Source organism: Mastigoproctus giganteus, chromosome 14 (assembly GCF_048544385.1).
Source record: "Mastigoproctus giganteus isolate SK-2022 chromosome 14, ASM4854438v1, whole genome shotgun sequence".
Classification (NCBI taxonomy): domain Eukaryota; kingdom Metazoa; phylum Arthropoda; class Arachnida; order Uropygi; family Thelyphonidae; genus Mastigoproctus; species Mastigoproctus giganteus.
Genome location: NC_143588.1, coordinates 4,296,891 through 4,317,667, shown reverse-complemented (window position 1 = coordinate 4,317,667; position 20,777 = coordinate 4,296,891). Strand labels below are relative to the sequence as shown.

The window sequence follows — 20,777 nt, the reverse complement described above, 5'->3', positions numbered from 1 at the left end:
ACTAAGAAAGAAGAACTCATTCAGCATTTCAAAAATTCATTGGTTTTGGGTGCACGGTATTCATTGACTCCAGACGAATATACGTCTATACAAAATAAAAGGTATATACGTCTATACAAAATAAAAGGTATATAAATGTGCATTCAAAAGACAATCATTGGTCGTTAGGTCTTATTGAGATTAATGGTTCACTTGATGGCAGAAGAACTGAGCAAATTGTGAATGGACACTTGAAGGAATTTGGTTTGAACTTGGATGAGGATATTGTTGCCTGCACCACCGATGGAGCAATGATGATTAAGTTTGGCAAGCAAATTACGCCTAATCATCAACAATGTATAGCCCATTGTATACATCTGTCAGTTATAGATGTTCTTTATGAAAAAGCAATCAATTATGGTGCCACAGTCTCTGAGTCTCCCAAAGACAATGAAGAAAATGAAAATAATGAAGAAAGTAGTGATGATAAAGAATTTGAAGAAAGACAGCAAGGATGCTTTATCAAACCGACTTTACCGATGAACTCATTTATTTCTTCAATCCAATGGCCAATATTGCACAAACTATTAACAAACTCAGAAAAATTTGCAAGCTTTTTCGAAAATCGCCTACCAAAAATGACATATTACAAAATTTTGTTAAAGCAAAATTTAATGGGAAAGAATATAAACTTATATTAGATTGCAAGACTAGATGGGATAGCACATTCTATATGATTGAGAGATTTTTGAAATTGAAAAATTGCATTCCAAATGCTCTATATGCAGTACTGTCAACTGAAGCTGTGTCTGACGATGACTGGAAAACACTTGAATTGCTATGTGAAACTTAGCGACAGTTGAAATGATTAAGAAGGCTACAACCTCAGAAGATAGACTTACTTAAAGCCGAGTCTTCAATAGAATTTCTGCTTGCTAAGCTTGATACAGCAGAAAACCCATTTGCTTTAAAGTTTCATCAAAGCCTTTTGCAGCGTTACAATGCAGGACGAAATTGCCAAACTGTGGCTTTGCTGAGCTATCTGCACAACTCCAAAAAGTTTAGGAAAGAAGATTCAGGTTCAAGAACTTTTGATTTTCCAAGTAAGCAAGTTTCAAAAAGCATGCTGAAGAGATTTATCAGAGATTATTTGCAAAACATTCCGAAGGAGTCAGCGTTGAATGAAGAAACTGAAAATAAACGAACTGTTCTTTTAGAAGAAAACAAAGACTCGTCTAGTTCCGATGTTGGAGATACACTCATGCGAGAGTATGATAGTGTAATAAAGAGATTAACTGAAGAGCCTTCAAAATATCCGAGTTAATTGGAAATCAACAAAGAATTTAAAATTTTGGAGGCAACTAGCAATAAAAGTGAAAAGCTGGAGAAAGTTTATTGAGCACTGCTGACCATTAAACCAACAAATGTCCAATCTGAGAGAGTGTTTTCTATTACTGGTCTCTTTAACACAAAAATAAGGTCAAGTCTATCAGGAAAAATGCTTAATATACTGTGTTTTTTAAAGGATCAGTTTCAGAAAAAAGCTGAGCAATAAATAGTAATTTCCCCAAGCTGTTTTTTTTTTTCATATTATTTTTATTTATTATTATTGATATTATTATAGGGCTTATTATTTTTTGTTTACAATACAAGAAGATAGTTTTTATTCAAAGGATTTGAATACAATTTGTAATTTTGTATAATCTCAAGCTGGTTACTTTTTTGAAGCATTTTAATTTTTTTATTTTTTTTACTATAAGAGGTGATAGATTTTGTTTAAAAGATTTGATTACAATTTGTACAATCTACCCAAGATAAAATAAATACCTGTGCTATAAGCTTTTAATTATTTTCCCTAAGTCTGAGAAAATCGGTTTTAAAACCGGTTTTAAGAGTAAACTTCGGTTAAACTCGGTTTTGAAATTGCTCGGTTTTATGCAAGCCCTAGTACATATTAATTAAATATAATGCTATGTATTATGATTTTAATTTAAAATACAGTAGTCACTTATTTTAGATTGAGTTAAATTATCACTACATTACGATTTTTCAATATTGTATAACAATCGATATTCACGATCACTTGCGCCAGTTTCTTCCAACCCTCTCCTCAGAACTGCTATAGCTTCACAAGTTTGCCAGTTTGTAACTGAAATTCGTTCGGGTTAATCTTCATTTTCCTCCTCCTCGGCGAAATTATCAGTAACAAACTGGGCAATATCTTCTTCTGTTAAAGCTGTAGTAACTACCCGTTTATAACAAATTGTACAAACAAAAAGGGCCAATAAATTGAAAACTGCAAATTGTTTTTTGGTTGTGACCTCCAGAAATTTGTTTCAGAAAAATATCACAGAGGAATTCAAAATTGATTCTAATAAAAGATGAAAGTGTAGTGCATTTAATGATTTGAATCGGTTCTTTGAAATTTGATTCTCTAAAGCAGCTGATTCTAATGAACCTGATCACTATAATTTCTATTGGAATGAGCCACAGCCTGGAAAATAAGATGTAGGATATTTCAGAGACTGCTGGGAATCATTGGGGTACAAGAAAACACATGGGTTGTGTTAGGGTAACTAAGTAAAAGAACAGGTGCACGTATACTTGTATACTTGAGTGTTTTATTTACTATTTACTATTCAAATTTATTTACTAAACTCCAATGCTAGGAGTTTAGTAAATAAATTTGATGAATTTGAGGTATTGCTCAAAACATCAAAGGCAGATATTGTGGGGATTTCAGAGACTTGGTGTCACGCAGAATTGGAATTTGGGGAGTACAATGTCTACAGAAAGGACAGACAGAATAGGAAGGGAGGAGGGGTTATGCTATTATTTAAGAAATACATCACTAGACAGTGCAGTGTTGAGTCAGTTTGGTGTGACATAAGCATTGGGAGATCAAAATTGAGAGTGGGAGTGTGCTATAGGCCTAATGACTCTGATGAGTATAATAAGAAACTGTACAGGGAAATAGAGTGGGCCAGTAAATCAGAGAGTCTTATAATGGGGGATTTTAATTTCCCCGATATTGACTGGAATTTGGTTGCTGGTCAATCACACACTAGCAAGGCTTTTGTGGATTTATTGGATGATTGTTTTCTACATCAGCATGTTCGGGAGGCAACTAGAGGGAGTAATACTCTTGATTTGATTATCAGTAGTGATTCCTCATGCATTAAGAATCTGCAGGTAAATGAACCAATAGGTGGCAGTGATCACAGTGTGCTGAAGTGGGATTTACTCAAAGAGATAACTACCATTAGGGGTAAAGGGAAGGGATATTGCTTTCGTAAATGCGACTACGATGGTCTGAGGCAGTATTTAAATTCTATACAGTGGGACCAACTGATGATGCTACCAACAGCAAATTCAAAATGGAAAGCATTCAAACAACTTATCTTGGAAGCTACTAGGCTTTACATACCAACTAAGAAATATTGTTCAAGGTTTAGGCCTAAGTGGATGTCAGATGAACTAATGAGACATATGGCAGAGAAGAAAAATGCATGGGATACATACAAATTAACACGTGACACAGAAGCCTATGATAGATACAAGTTGATCTGTAACCAAGTTACAAAGGAGGTTAGGCAGGCGAAGGCAGATTACGAGATATCTTTGGCAAGGGATGCAAAGAAAAACAGCAAAGAGTTCTTTACTTATGTAAACTCTAGAAGGAAGGGGATGAATCAGATTGGTCCACTTGATATCGATGGGTCAACTGTTGATGATCCTGCTCAGGTAGCTAACAAACTAAATGAATATTTTGCATCGACATTCACACATGAGGAGTTATTCAGCGAGGGGAATGCCAGAGGTGTATTCAACTCTGGCAGTAAGCTAGAGAGTCTTGCAATAACTGAGAGTAAAGTGTAGGAGAAATTGTTGAAGATAAACACAAGAAAGGCACCTGGGGTGGATGGGATCTGTCCCGTTATATTAAAGGAGGCAGCAAAGTAAGTAAGCAAACCCTTAGCCATAATTATGAGAGCTTCCTTGGACTCAGGAGAAGTACCCATGGACTGGAGATGTGCAAATGTGACCCCAATTCACAAAGGAGGATCAAAGGCTGACACAAGTAATTATAGACCTGTGAGTTTAACTTCTGTTCCCGGAAAATTAATGGAGGCACTGGTTAAAGAAGCACTTCAAGATCACCTAGACAAGACTTCAGTTATAGCTCGGACACAGCATGGTTTTGTTAGAGGGAAGTCTTGCCTGACCAATCTGATTGGATACTATGATGCAGTCACAAAAGAACTGGATGCAGGGAATAACTTTGATATTATATACTTGGATCTTAGAAAGGCTTTTGATACTGTTGCACATGGAAGACTGCTGCACAAATTGGAGCAGTGTGGCATTGGAGGCAAATTGCTGCTATGGAGAAAGGGTTGGTTGAGGGGGAGAAGACAGAGTGGTAATCAATGGACACTGCTCATCGTGGACTAATGTTATTAGTGGAGTCCCTCAGGTTTCAGTATTGGGTCCATTATTGTTTTCTGTATTTATAATTGATATTGATGATGGTATATCAAGCTTAATGTCCAAGTTTGCAGATGATACGAAGGTTGGCAGGGTTGTCAAGGACACTACTGACACTATGCTACTGCAACAGGATCTGGAAAGGTTGAACAGATGGGCTCAGAGGTGGCAAATGAAGTTTAACATTGACAAATGTAAAGTACTACATATGGGAAACAGCAACCCCAGAGCAACGTATCAACTCTGTGGTACTACACTGACAGTGGTAGAGAATGAAAGGGACCTGGGGGTGGTTGTGCAGGCAGATACGAAGTTTTCTGAGTAATGCAGATGGACTGCAAGAGTAGCTCATGGTGTTTTGTCGATGATATATAGGAATTTTTCTAGCAGCGATAAGGAGGTGATTATTCCCTTGTATAAGGCAATGGTCGGGCCACACCTAGAGTACTGTATACAGGTCTGGAGGCCTCATTTCAAGAAGGATGTAGAGATGCTGGAAAGAGTACAGAGAAGGGCAACAAGATTAGTGAATGGAACAAAGGGTTGCTCTTACGAAGAAAGGCTTAAGTTTTGCAAATGACAGTGTCTGGAGACTAGGCACCAGTGAGGTGATCTGATAGAGGTGTATAAAGCCTTGAATGGTTTGAGCATGCTCAATGCTGATGGGATTCTTCCTCTTGCTCAGAATAATCACCTGAGAGGGCATAAATTCAAATTGAGGAAGGACAGATGTAGGATAGACATGAGGAAATTTGCCTTTAGCCAGCGGGTGGTTGGTTGGTGGAACAGACTTCCATCCCTTGTCGTGGAAGTTGATAGCCTAAATAAGTATAAGGCTCAGCTGGGCAGAGCCTTATACTATTTCTAAGATCCAAGTATATAATATCAAAGTTATATTAAACTACTGGGGTTGAGATGGATATTGATATTGTCTATAGCTAGCTGGATTGCATACAATTCTGCAGTATAACTACTATATTCAGTCAGGAGAGATACAGACACTGTGAATGAGGGAAAGACTGCTATACAGCGGGATCTGATTTTGGGCCATTGGTATATATTATGCACCTCTGCACATTGCTAGAAGCATGTCCTGCGTGCAGTTGTTTGATGTTACAATTTTTCAGGAACTTTTTCCCCCCAATGCTGGAAATAGGTGTCACAGTAAGTTGACTTTGTGAACCAGTTATTCTGGTTTCTTTAAGCGTGTTTTCAAAGATGTACATTCCAGCAGTGCATCAATGTTTGCAGTCTAATAACAGTTGGTTTATTGTTATAGAACGTTATCCATTCTGGATTGAAAAGTGGCATTTGATTGGAATGATAAGGAAGGCTTTTAATTCTGGCTGCATAGGTGAGGAGTAACATTTTCCTTCTGAGGCGGAGTGGTGGTTTATTTGCTTTGATACAGAGCCTTTGGACCGGGGATGTTCAAAAGGCCCCAAAAACTGTATGCAGAGCACTGTGTTGTATGATAATCAGTCTTGTAAGTAGAGTTTTCCTAGTTGAGTCGCAGACTATTGCACCACAGTTTAGATGTGACCTGATTAGAGATCAATACAAATGCAGGAGAGTGTACCTATTTGCTTCCTATGCATTGTGAGATGGCTCTGAGCATATTGAGTTTTTTCAAGCAGACAGTTCTGAGGTAACTTATATGCATTGCAAAATTGAGTTTCATATCTAGTGTTAAACCTAAAAAACGTATATTGCTGACAAGAGGGATTGGTCAATTTCTTAATTTAATTAGTTCAGACTCCAGATGTAATTTGCACATTTTACAAATGTGAATCACAATGGTCTTTTGTTCTGACAGGCGATAACCATTTTGTAGGGTCCACGTCTCCAACTTATTTATGGAAAGTTGTAACTGTCTCTCTATGCTGATAATGTTTGGTGAATGGCATGATATGACAAGATCATTGGCATACAAATAAATTTCTACAGTTTTGGGAATATTTGCGTCATGATGTTTAGCCTAATTGTGAAGAGGGTGGCACTAAGTATAGATCCTTGAGGCACCCCTTCTTGGATAAAATACTGTGAAAGTACATTCTGGTGACAAACTTGAAAGTGCTTAAGAAAATGTGTTCTGTGCTTAAGAAAATTCTGAATGAATTGAGGTAAGTATCCTCTCAATACGTAGGAATAGAGCTCTTGAAGAATGCCATACCACCATGTGGTATCGAATGCCTTTTCAATATCTAGACTGACGATTACTAGATGTTCATTTTTAACACATGCATTGTGAATGTTAGTTTCGGCTGTTATCATTAGGTCTATGCAGGATCTGTTTTGTTGGAAACCATATTGATTTAATATTTAACAGAATTTTACTTTCAAGGATTCATTTTTTAGTCTGCTGTGTATATCATTTTTTCTAGTGTTTTACCCAGACAGCTAGTGACAGAAATTGGCCGGTAGTTTTCTGTAAATTATTATTAGACATATGGTACAAGGAAGCCTGAGGCTTATGCTGCACCAAGAAGCTCTGTTCAGAGCTTCTTGGAGTTCAGTTAAGATGAAAGGCTAATTATAAGGAATAGATTAGATGGTATTAAAATTTATTTTATATTTTTCTGCCGAGGTTTTGATTTTCAGGAAAGAATTGTCATATGCAGATGCTGCTGATATTTAACTGAAACACTCCAAGGAAATCGCCTATTTCCTTAGGAGAGAAAAGTTCTCGTCCATTTTTAATTAAGATTGGAGCAGAAAAAGGAATGCATTTATTATTTGATTTTCTTCCATATTAACTGACTACTAGTGTTCTTCGTGATGGTACTGACAAATCTTATCCACGATTCTTTTTTGGCTTGTCTTCTCATTTGTCGTGCTCTTGCCTTTTGTTTTTTATTAATATGAGTTTGGCAGCTGTGAGAAACCTACAAAATAGATTCCAGGCTTTACTTTTTTCCTTTTTGGAAAAAAATTTTTGTTACAAGCCTCATTCCACCTGTGTTTTACTTTTTCATGTCTGTGTTGATCTGCAGACGACTGAGGGATTGCTTCAGATGCTACTGTCAAAATGTGTATGGAAATGTGCTCGGTGAAGTCGTCTATCGGTTGTGTTTTAATAAATTGATCATCAAAAGAGACACTGGCTGAGTATTTTGCCCAATTTGCTTTTAAGAACTTCCATTTTACTCTGTAATTTGGATAGTGAGATTGTTTTGTTTGAATTTTCCAAATAATTGGAAAGTGATTGCTGTTGTGCAGATCATTTAGGATTGTCCACTCCATACTGGGAAATAAAATGGGAGAACAGATCAACAGATCAATTGCTGAGATGGATCCTGTGGGAAAATGTAAATAAGTGTGGCCAGTGTTTAGTATGGTTAACTGCTGTTGGTTCAGTAAGGTCTCAATCAGTTGTCCTCTTTGATTCATGTCAGAAGATCCCATAATGGGTGATGACCATTGAAATCTCCAAAGAGACAGAAAGGTGTTGGCACTTGTGCTATTAGATCTTCTAGTTCTTTTAGCATGATAGTACTGTTTGGTTTAAATGAGAGTTACGGTTATTCCATGTGCAACACGCACAGCAACGGCTTCTAAGTCAGGTTTGTAGAGAAATAAGTGAGGATTTAGGGTTAACTAATATTGCTACCCCTCCATGTGTGGATTTTGCAGTATTCCTGTCTTTTCTGTATATTGTGTAGTTTTTAATGGAGAGAGTTACCTGTCTTCTTAAATTAGTTTCTTGCAAACAAACACTCACTGGATTATACTTATTGATCAAGTCATATAAGTCATCAATATTGGCTTGCATGCCCCTGCAGTTCCATTGGAGTATGTGCTGCATTATTTGGTTTTAGGAGTTATGTTTTGATCAGTCTGTTTTTTTTTTTTTTTTTTGGAGCAGTTTGTTTGTAACAATCTGTTTTATTTCTATCTTTTTTTGGGGGAAGATCGGTCGCTCTGTATCCATGTGTTCTTCTGCGTGAAGTTCTAATATAGTTTCTTCTGGGTCAGTTTTGTTGTCACATTCCATATGTACAGAGAATTGTTTCTTGGTCTGAGCATGGTCTGTTGGTACTGTTTTGTCTGCTTTTTTTTTTAGTAGTTCCAGGCACATTGGGTGGTACTGAAATTGGAGTATTAATTCCTTGTTCCAGTTGCTTGTGTTTGGCAGGTTGTGGCTTAGCATTAAGCATGGATCTGGCCCAATCAGCAAGAGAAGTATTTGGAGGGACTGTAATGTCAGTTTGAGTAGCAATAGAATGGCTGTGTTGGGTTGCTTGTGCATATGTGCATTTCGGCATAAACTGCATAACATGCTTTTTGGCTTCCTGGTACATTACTTTGTTTTCTATTTTGTACTTTTGTATTTTTTTGCCGACTTTCCACACTTCAAAATTTTTTGAATATGCCGGATGGTTACCTTTGCAATTAGGACAGGTGGTTACAGTACAATCAACTTGAGTGTGTTCTGTTGAACCATAGTTTGGGCAAATCATAATGCCATGGCATGCTACCTGAGAGTGTCCATATTTCTGGCACTTATTACACCTGATGGAATTCGGTACATATGGATGTATACAACAATTTAGATACCTAGCTTTAAACATTGTTGGTAAGTTTGGAGTACTAAAGGTCAGTATTATGTTTTGTATAGGCTTTAATTCTCCATCTTTCCGGATTAAAATTTTTTCGCGTGTATTACTCTTTGATCTGCCAATTCTTTCTTGCACAATTTTGTCCTCTGAAATGTTAATGAGGTCTCATTCCGCTATAACTCCTTTGGAGATATTCAAAGTGGCATGGGGTCAGTTTCATTAATATTTTTTCTTGTTTTGGTTTCACTGTTCCTACCAGCAGATCACCAGACTGTAATTGTTTTACAATCTTCGGTGATCCTGCAGCATTTTCCAGACATTTTTGGATTAGAAATGGCGATAATTTGCTGGCGGTAAAATCTGATAGAGAATGAATAAGGAGAAAGGCTGGGTGATTTTGTTGACATAGATCTGTTTTTGTCTTTTATTTTGATAGGAGTCATGATCAGGTAGGTCTTTATCGGTAGAGTATCTCAATGGATCAAAGATTTCTTTGTCCATTTTGTACTCCTTTTGGCCCTGAGGGTTGGTTATCCCACTCAGGTTACTGGCCACGCCGTGGGGAGGCAGGAGTAATGCCACGAGTGGCCAAGCAGTTGTTAGGTTAGTAACTCTAATAAAAATAAAAGGAAAGGTGTCTTTTCTTTCCTGACTTAACTTACTACTTGTAAGATGAAGTCTACTATGCTTTATGAAAAACTTAAGAGAAGCTAACTTTAGACTTAATAAGAAGAGCGATTCCTTTGAAGGAAAAGGGTTGAAATCACTTTAAAGAGCTCAAAGATCGCTTGGCCATGGAAACACTTGGCACCCGGGACTCTGAAATATATTAAATATATTAAATTTAATACCCAATGAAAGAAAATAGTTGGAATCCAAAATTAGGATGAAATGCCAACATACAAATTAATACAGATAAACTGTCAATATACAAATTGAATGCCAATAAACTAAAATTAATTAATTTTTGCGCTTAGAACAAATATAGGTACAACTTTTCAAACATTTTAAGCTATATGTAATATGTTCTTAGAGAAGTGCCTACTCTTTTTTCATATGTACAAGCCCTCAGAATGATTATAGAGAGAACAAAGAGACCAATAGAACTGTCATTTATTAAGTATACCTTTTATTATTACTTATTACAGAAACGTCTAAATATATATATATAAGCTATATATATATATTAAATGAGTGGTATGAAAGGTAATCATCAATACACAAAATTAATAAACTGCATTTATGGGCTAATGCAATTGCGGTGGTAATGGATGCACTATGTCCATAATGTAGTAGTAGTGGCATGTGCTGCAAGAAAGCAAATGTATCAGCTTATGCACAGCCAAAAAAAAAAAAAAAAAAAAAAATTCACACGACCATTCCCTCTAAATGTTTGTCCAGTTCCTCCTTAAATTTTTTTAACATATCAACTTCAACAATGATGCCACCGTAATTTGCAGAACTTAAGCCTCTCTTGGTAAGAGGATCCCTTCATTCCCCTCACCAATCTTGTTGCCCTTCTCTGTACACGCTCGAGCAAATCCACATCCTTTCTAAAATGAGGCCTCCAGACCTGTATGCAGTACTCAAGGCGTGGCCTGACCATTGCCTTATACAGAGGGACAATCACCTCCTTTTCCCTGCTAAGAAAATTCCTGTATATCATTGACAACACCCCATGACCTGCCCTGGCAGCCTGTCTGCATTGCTCAGAGAACTTCATATCTGATAGTACAATTACTCCCAGGTCTTTTTCATTTTCTACCACATTAAGTGTAGTACCACACAGTTGGTACGTTTCTCTGGGGTTACTTCTACCCATATGCAGTACTTTGTTTTTGTCAAGGTTAAACTTCAGTTGCCACTTCACAGCCCATCTGCCCAAATTTTCTAGATCCTTTTGCAGTAGCACACTGCCATTACTGTCATTAACAACCCTGCCAACCTTTGTATCATCTGCAAACTTCGACACTAAGCCTGATATACCTTCATCAATATCATTGATAAACATACAAAAACAACAGTGGACCCAACACCAAACCCTGTGGGACTCCACTAATAACATTAGTCCATGAAGAGCAGCACCCATTGATTACCGCCCTCTGTCTTCGCCCACTCAACCATCCTTTTATCCACTGTAGCTCCAATTCTGCTCCAATTTGTATAGTAGTCTTCCATGCGCAACAGTGTCAAAAGCTTTCCAGAAATTCCAGTATATCATAACAAAATTATTTTTTGCATCCAGATTCTTTGTAACCACATCATAATATCCAATCAAATTTGTCAGACAAGACTTTCCCTTAACAAACCCATGCTGTGTCTGAATTATTGCTGCAGTCTTGTCTAGATGATTCTGCAATGCATCTTTAACCAGTGGCTCCATTATTTTACCCGGAACAGAAGTTAAACTAACTGGTCTGTAATTACTCGTGTCACCCTTCGACCCCCCCCCCTTTGTGAATTGGGGATACATTTGCACATCTCCAGTCCGTGGGACCCCCCTCAGTCCAAAGATGCTCTCATAATTATGATTAAGAGTTTGCTTACATCCTTTGCCGCCTCCTTTAATATAACTGGATAGATCCCATCCACCCCTGGTGCCTTTCTTATGTTTAACTTCAACAATTTCTCCTCCACTTTGCTCTCAGTTATTACAAAATCACAGCCAAAAAGCACCCTGCTACAATTTGTTAACCTTCTGGTATTTTCAAACCTTAATAACTCCCCACGTGTGAATATAGATGCAAAATACTCATTCAGTTTGTTTGCTATCTGAGCAGGATCATCAACAGTCGAACCATCAATATCAAGTGGACCAATCAGATCCTGTTGCAGTAGAGTTTATATAAGAAAAGAAATGCTTGCCGTTTTTCTTAGCATCCTTTGCGAAAGATTTCTCGTAATCTGCCTTCGCCTGCCTAACCTAAAAATATATTGTATTTGTATAATATTAAGGGGAAGATTATAGTAAGATAACCATATTAAGATATATACCTAGATAGATCTATAGAAAATGCATAGGATAATATAGTGTATAAAAGGATATTAAACAAAACTTATCATTGCTTACTCACAATCTAAGTGACTTCGTCCTGGGTTAACCACCCAAAAACTGCGATAAGGGTTCTGTTTCTGTGATGATCAATATGCGCTAAGCTGACATCAAACTTTGAGGTTGAATAACCAATAATATAATTTGGTGTAATATAAGATATAACAGAATTTTGGTTTAGAGGTTAAATAAATTGAATTATCTAAACCTTAATACAATAAGAAAGATTTTTAAAAAATACTGCATAGTGCCCATTGATCATCATTGACCTGGCAGAGAACGAAGGATGTGAGTTTAGAAATTAAAGTAGGCATAAGACATATTTACCATTTCCAAGCTGACAAACCACATTTAGCCAATACTGTAGTCAAAAAGGAAATGGCATTGTGCGTGTGTATTTAGAATTACCATGTGGCAACCCCTGGAAGCAGTAAAATGTGTGTAGAAATGCCTATAAATAGTCAATTAGTTATTATTAACTTAATGCAAAAAGAAACGTGGCAATAGCGAGGTGGGATAAATGGCAATAGCGAGGTGGGATAAATGGCAATTGGAGTAGGAATAACAGTACCTGAACTCCATGAAGGCAAAACTATAGTATGTTTAAAAGTAGCTTCTGTACATCATTGGATTATGCTAATAATTTCAGAGAAATGAAAATGAAGAGTATAGGACAGTCTAAAGTCTAGTAAGGTGATGGAATTTATTAATGAATAAGGGGAGCCATGTTATAGAAATTTCTGCAAAACACTATTAATTTCTTCATTTCTGTCTTCCTGCATTACACTAAATTTTTCTGTATTAAGAAATTGATTATATAAAAGAAGTTTTATGTGTAAATAAATGGAAACCATTAAAATGCAAATATAACCAACCCTAAATTTATTTTCTTATGAAATAATTTCGTGTTCAAGAATTTTAGTTTCCTCATAATAAAAGTTAAGGGTTTCAAAAGTTAAGGAATTCCTGAGATTGAAATTAAGCTATGTGTGGATGGTATTAAAGATAGACAAAATCTAATTAACAGTGTCTACTGCAGAGGTGAAGATGATTACATCATCAATACAATGACCAATCAATATAATCAATTATTTTCCACTGGAAATGAAAACCTTCAGAATAAAGGGTTTTTTTTTTTAATGTTAGTTTCGGCTAACTATTCTCACGTGCATATCACAGCCACATTCTTTAACAATTTTTTTTTTTTTAAATTTGCAGCATACTTTAAAATTTCAATTTTTTACACAGTTGCTATTTTTTATGAAAAAAGAAAAGGTGGAATAAAATGGTGATTATGCAGAAGCTCTATGGTAACAACTCTAGAACGACACAGAATTGTTTGTTATTTTAATAAATTTTTATTTGAATAAAAATTAAAATAAATCATTTCTTATTTAGTTATTCATTCTTCATATATATTTGTTATTCAAGTTAATTGTTATTTGTTGCAGAATGAATTTAGTTATTTTTATTCTAACTTCAAATAAGTTATTACACAATTACTTTGGGCCGACTCCCCTAATACCTTGTAGTATATAGCATGTACCACACAGTTTCACTGAAGACTTCCGTTAAAGAAAGCTGAAGATATTCATTAGTGTGATAGTGTCAGAAATGGTCCTGTGCACTCCTAGCTGACATGCAATCAGAAATCCACAATAGTTTTCACAAACGGAAATCATGCAGATGTTTGTGGAATTAAATACACCATTGCCAGGGATTATATTTTTTGTAACACGTGCCACTGCATCACTGATTGAAACCAGGCTAATGGATTGAATTGTGCCAGCTGTCTCTATGCATTCCAGTCAGCTTGCTTTCTCTTCGATTTTCGTATCCAAATGGGATAAAAAAGATGCACATAAGTCAAGGTGGAAATAACTAATTCCCATGCAAATGAATAAGAAGGAAGGAGAACAAATAAACAAATCAATGATAGTCAAAGCGAGAGTTTGATGAAAGTATGCACTGTTCCCCACATTTAAAATGGAGAGGTCATTGCATTCCAGCAGATAATCTGTTAACCAGGCACATGAGTTAATACTAGCAGTACTGTGACCATTAAAATGACCCAAAATGAGAACAAGGGATGGCAGGTAGATGGAACAGACAGACAGACAGACAGGAGCAATTCTAGTCATACAAGTTGCAACTGTCTCCAAGGTTGCAATGCACCTTGAAAGCAGCTGCAGTTTGTTTTAATCCATTTAGGTTTCACTCTTGAAAAGTATGTCTTAGTTGGTATAAAAAGCCTAATAGCTTCAACTATTACTACTCTAAATGCTTCCCATTAAGAATTCACTGTTGGTGACATCATCAGTTGGTCCCACTGAACAGATTTTAAAAATTGTATGAGACCACCAGGGGATTTTCAGACAGTTTTTAAAGCAAAGGGAAGGGCTTTCACTTTCTTAGTCACCTTTACAAGAGTGAAAGCCTTTCCCTTTGCCCTTGATGGTAGTTACTTTTTTAAGTAAATCTGACATCAATATTCTGTGTTCATCCCCACCACCTAATGATACTTTTACCTCTACAGATTCTTAACGCATGACACTCACTGATGATAATAAGATCAAGAGCCTTCTCTTTTTGCATCTGAAACATGCTGGCATAGAAAATACTCATCCAAGAAATCCATAAGAGTTTTGCTAATAGTTCCAGGTTTCTTGGTCAGTAAGTAGGATAATCATAATGGCAATTGGAATTTGGGGGGGGGGGAGAGAGAGAGAGAGAGAGATTTTAAGGATGTTAAAATACATAACAGATTCTTACTTGTCAACATCCTCATGAACAACAGACATATGATAAGCTTCTACAAGTGAGTAAACTCCTTGAAATAAGGCTTGAGCTAGTGCCTGATGTTTCATAGTATCCTGAAAATATGAAAAAAAGAGAAATACAAATACAGTAATGAAGGAAAAACAAATACAGTGAAACTGCCAAATATTTAATTTATTATAAGTGATGGTAAACTGAGGATTGGTCATGCAAACTGATAAATTTATCTGAAACATAAGATGGTTTTATGACCAATCCACCAAAACTTATGAGCATATCATGTATATATGATATGCTCATAATATAAAAATGTATATCAAGGCTTTGCATTTTAAGAAATTTATTTTGGAAGGAGACTATTTTTGATTTTTTTTTCAGAAAATTTCCATATAAAATGATTATTATTAAGCATCCCTGAAGTACTGACAGAACACTAATTTCCATTATCTACCAATGAGATGCCCTGCCATTTAAAAAATTGCTAATATGAATGTTGCTGTTGTAAAGCATTAATGGCTACAAATGACATGCAATTATAGAAGGTTTTTCAGGATAGGAAATATGGAAATGAAAAGCAAAGTGACAACATAATGCGAAAGACATCTGTGTTTGTATTGTTTCTATATTATTTATTTATAATATAATGCCACAGAAAAATAGCAATATAAATATGTACTGTAATTATTTTCTGTAGTTTTATACAAGATGATTCACTACCAGTGCGACAAACTTGCAGGAGGTGTAGGGGGCACAAAGACAAATCGGAATCACATAGCATTGCAGGGTCTGAAATGCCTTCGTCATGCGGGAGGTCGCGAGCAAAAAAAAAAGAACAGAAACAGCAACTCGTTAGTGTAACAGAAATCATTTTAATGACAAGTTTTACATTGGCAAAAAAGTCATGCTACAGAAGGTGTTCGAAAGTTCGACTAGAAGCAGTCACACAGGCTTCACAGCGCCACCGCATGGAATCCCTAACGTTCTGGAAGATTCCTGGCGTGTCTCGGATCTCCCCGGCAGCTACAGAGATGCGAGCGATGAGGTCTTCAACTGAATCAATGGGGGAGTCTCGTACACCAATGTCTTCTGACCCCAGCAGAAGAAGTCCAGGCATGATAGGTCCGGCGATCTAGCAGGCCAATGAACCGGACCACCATAACCTATCCAATGCTGTCCAAATATAATGTTTAGGTGTTGGCGGACGTCACTGGTGTAATGTGGGGGAGCCCCATCATGCTGGAACCACATTGAGCGGCGCAACTACTGAGGAACATGTGCTTCTTCAATAAGTTCGGGCAGGACTTGCTGTAGAAAGATCAAGTATGCCCTACTGTCCAGACAAGGGGGCAGAGGGTACAGTCCAATGAGGTGGTCTCCAACAATGCCAGCTTAAACATTGACAGAGAAACGGCGTGTTAAGTTGCACGTGCTCGCGTACCATGGGGGTTCTCCAAAGCCCACAAATGGGCGTTATGTTGATTGAAGGTTCCCTCTCTTGTGAAACTTGCCTCATCTGTGAACAATACGGACGCAGCAAATGCACTGTCTGCTGCACTCCGTTGAAGAAACCAAGTAGCAAAAGTCCTCCGGAGTGGATAATCCGCAGGCTCCAATGACTGGACGCGTTGCAGATGGTATGAACTCATTTGGTTTGTTGACAGTATCCTCCATACAGTGGATTGGGAAGTACCCAATCGTTGGCCTATCGCTCGAGTACTCGTACTCGGATTGCCTTTTGCAAGACGTAGGACATTCTCCTCATTGTCTGGCATCCTCTTCGTTCGCTCTCGATTCATGGTACCTCTCGTGAAACAACCAGTCTCACGTAACCTTCTGTGCACAAGTGCAAAAATCATATGATGAGGAGCGCACCGGTGCAGGAAACGTTCCTGGTAGAAGCGCAGAGCGGCGCGCCCATTACAGTCCGCAGCTCCATACGCAAGGTGCATGTCGGCCAGTTCAACGTTTGAATACTCGTCCATCCTACTGCCTCAGGAACCAGTTCGCAAATGCTGACTTCCAGCGGGATCGCTGTTCACGCGACCTCCCGTTCAATGTCCTCTACCGCACGACGAAGGCATTTCAGACCCTGCAATGCTATGCGATTCCGATTCGTCATTGTGCCCCCTACACCTCCTGCAAGTTTGTCGTACTGGTAGCAAATCACCCTGTATATACTTTACTGGTAGAAGTAAAGATATTTTATAAAGACATGATACCACAGAAAAAAGATGGTGCATGTGTTTTTGCTGGTATCATCGAGGATACTTAAATGATCAGGGAAATAGGGATTGGGAGGTAGATGTAATAAAGATATGTACACTAGTGTTCAAGGAAAGTGCATCACCCCTTAAAATTGTAATTGTCGTCTGAATAATGTAAGTATAGGGAAATATTTCTTACAGATTGCATCAGATAAGATTGACATGCATAGGTGGTGATGTAATATTGCATCAGCTGTTACTTTCAGCTATGTATGCACACTCTGCAAGAGTTGCAGTCATTCCTTGCTTGTGTCCGGATGGCAAGTTACATGCAGTTGACGCCATGAAGAAAGAGTGCTATTGTTGCTTTATGTGAGGTAGGATTTTCTTTCTGTCATATTGCTTAATAGAGTGTCATGTAATCAGTCAACAGTGAGTAGATTTCTTTCCATACTCAAGAATACTGGTTCTGCTGATAGGAAAAAAGGGATGCCACAAATGAGTCTCTACACCAAAACAGGACAGCATTTTGAAGCGCTTATACTTTAAAAACCATAAAGCTTTTTCTGAGCTGAAAAGAAAATGGGAAGAACATACAGGAGTGGTAGCAAGTGCACTAACAGTCAGAAGATGCCACTTCAAAAATGGACTTGTAGCCCATCATCCTAAGAGGAAGCCCCTCCTCACACAAAAATGAAAAAGGCCCGATTAATTTGGTGTAAGGAGCATGTCAAATGGACCCCCCCGAGCAGTGGAAGTCAGTTATTTTCTCGGATGAGAAGAAATTCAACCTGCATGGCTCTGATAGGAGACAAACGATTCGCTGTAGACGTCGTGAAGAATACTATCCAGACTGTATTGTGCCTACAGTGAAATTCCTTACCAGCCAAATGATATGGAGGTGCATTTTGTATCACTTGCATTTTATAAACGGTTCTGTAAATGCCAATGGATACCTGGCTATATTGGAAGGCCAATTGCTGCCAACCATTAGAGACCATTTCAACCTGCCAAGTAACTGCATCTTTCAGCACAACTCTGCTCCTTGTCATCAGGCGAAAAGTGTAAGTAAGCATTTCAGTAGGTACTTTAGCTTCATTTCTAAATTAGAGGTTCAACCTGCATGGTAATGCAGGTTGAACCTCTAATTTAACCTGCATTACCATGCGATTTAACCTGCATTACCATGCGAGGATCAACCTGCATGGTAATGCAGGTTGAACCTCTACAGTAATGCGTTTACATTTGTTACAGGTGAAAAAATGGTTGGAAGAACAGTCCATTACAACTGTTAGCTGGCCAGGAAATAGCCCGGACCTGAATCATATAGCAATTTACAAATGTGCTTGGCACAAGCACATTTGTAATGTGCTTGTGCCAAGAGAGATCAGAAGTCAGGGTAATCCCCAAAAGAGATATATCATTTTACCTAGAAATCGAGTGTCACTAAAGATAAGCATAGGAGCAGAAGAATCCGTTTTGCGAGATATAAGACAAGACTGAGTTTTAGAAGGGTTGAAATCAACTAAGTTGTCTTTGCCCCACTGGAGAATTACCTGAAAATCGGCATTTAAGGAATTGGTAGCAGATTTTTGAGAAATTCAAGCTGATCGAGCAGGGCAAGGTTTCTCAAAATGGAAAGTAGAATGCAATGTGCTTAACTGAACCTTGGGGGACACCGGCATTAGTGGAGAAGTTAGAAGACAGACACCATCTACCATCACCCTCAGTGAGCGATCAGAGAGAAAACTGGATAACCAATTATTAAAAACAGTTGGAAAACCATAAGATGGAAGCTTGTTTAGAAGACCTTTATGCCAAACACGATTGAAATCCTTTGAGATGTCAAGAGCAACTACTTTTGTTTCACCGAACCTTTCCATTGAATTAGTCCATAAATGGGTAACATAAGCCAGAATATCTCCAGTGGATCGACACTGACGGAATCCATACTGGTGATCGTTGATCAGACGGAAGGTTTCTAGGTAGTTTAAGAGTTGGCGGTTAATTGATTTCTCCATTACTTTAGAAAGAGTAGAATTAATTGCAATGGGACGATAATTGGATGGGAGGGATTTGTCAACCTTTTTAGGAACTGGAAGGATATGAGCAAATTTCCAAGCAGAAGGAAAAACACCTTTGGAATAGGAAAGTGAAAAAAGGTGGCAAAGAATAGGATTTAGTTCAGGAGCACAGGTTTTGAGAACAAGTGGAGAAATACCATCGGGACCTGGAGCTTTCTTAGCATCAAGATTCGTCAAAATCCTTCTGACATCCTTTTGACAGAAGACCACAAGAGGCATTGAATGGAGTGGGTTGGGAATGGTGGAGATGTTTTACCAAGATCATTAATACCTGAGTTGGAAGAAAAATGGGATGCTAGCAGGTCAGCTTTTTCCTTGGCTGAAGTGACAACAGAACCATCTGGTTTAGACAGAGGCGGGAGCAGAGATGGGCAAAAGTTGTAGCCAATAGCTTTGGCAAGAGACCAGAATGCTCGGCTACCTTTAGGGCAAGAAGCAAGTTTTCTACTCTTAGCCTGTTCAAACTCTAGTTTGGACTGAATTAATAACTGCTTTACAATTGTTGTGAGCTTTGGTGTAGGCAGAAAATGAAACTGAAGAATTAGAAACAAGCCAATTACGATATGCAATATTCTTCTCTTGAACAGCCTTAGCACATTTATTGGAAAACAAAGGTTTAGATAAAGGACAAGATTTTAAAGTGGAGTGTTGGATAAAGGATTCCATTCCTGCAAGAATAATTTCACTGACACGATCTGAGAAAACATTGAAATTAGAAGTTTTGAAACAGTAATCCGACCAAGGAAAAGAAGAAAAGAAATCTCGCAGGTCATCGCATTTTGCATTCTTGTAATGCCAAACAACACGAGGTTGGGAATAGCCTTGAGATAAAGGCTCCATTGGAGAACAGACTCACCAAGTTGTGATCTGAGGTGCCTAAAGGACCACTCACTTCAATCGTATACTTAGAAGGGTTGTTTGTGAGAAAAAGATCAAGCACGTTGGCTGTATGGTTAGGATTGTCCGGTATTCTTGTAGGTAAATGAACAATCTGTGCAAGGTCATTAGTAATTGCAGAAGCCTCAGCATCTCAATCAGCTGGGTCTGTGTGACTAGAAAACAGAAGCCAGCTGGAGTTGTGAACATTAAAATCACCAAGGAAAATTACCTCACTGTGAGGAAAGTTGGACTGGAGAAAGTCAAGTTGCAAAGAGAGGAAATCAAAGAGCTCCAAGTGATTAGTGGAGTTGGGAGAACGGTAGAGACAACAGATGAATTTGACACAATGAGGTAGAGAGAGATTTTAAGCCAGAGAAGCTCAAAGAGAGGAGATTCCAAACTGCCAAGTCTCTGACAGGGAATATCAGAATGGACATTTGCACAAGTACCACCTTTGAGGGGAAAGGAATTATACAGCGAATAATTTGGGCATCTGAGATGAGCAGTAGTTGAATCAACCGATAACTGAGATTTTGTCAGAAAAAGTACATGGGGTTTGGCAGACTGCAAGTGGAAATGGACATCGTTGAGATTATAATTGAGACCACGTATATTTGTGAAATGAATTAGGAAGTCCTTGGGAGGTTTAGATCTTTTCGCAGATAAGCTTGCTCTATTAGTTTGACAATTCATAGTGTATTTAATAGTAAGAAAAAGTGGGTGGGACATGCTGTATGAAGTAATGAAATTTTTG

At 37.8% G+C, this 20,777-nt stretch overlaps 1 protein-coding gene across 2 annotated transcripts in view; it reads right to left on the bottom strand.

The window, feature by feature from the left end:
• The window catches only part of LOC150074954 (transportin-3-like), a 742,971-nt gene that overhangs the window by 479,727 nt on the left and 242,467 nt on the right, over positions 1-20,777 (bottom strand). For both annotated transcript variants that reach the window (XM_090388987.1, XM_090388988.1), the window contains one exon: positions 14,851-14,951. In XM_090388987.1, the coding sequence (XP_090245113.1) occupies positions 14,851-14,951 (101 nt within the window). The remainder of the gene's footprint in view (positions 1-14,850; positions 14,952-20,777) is intronic.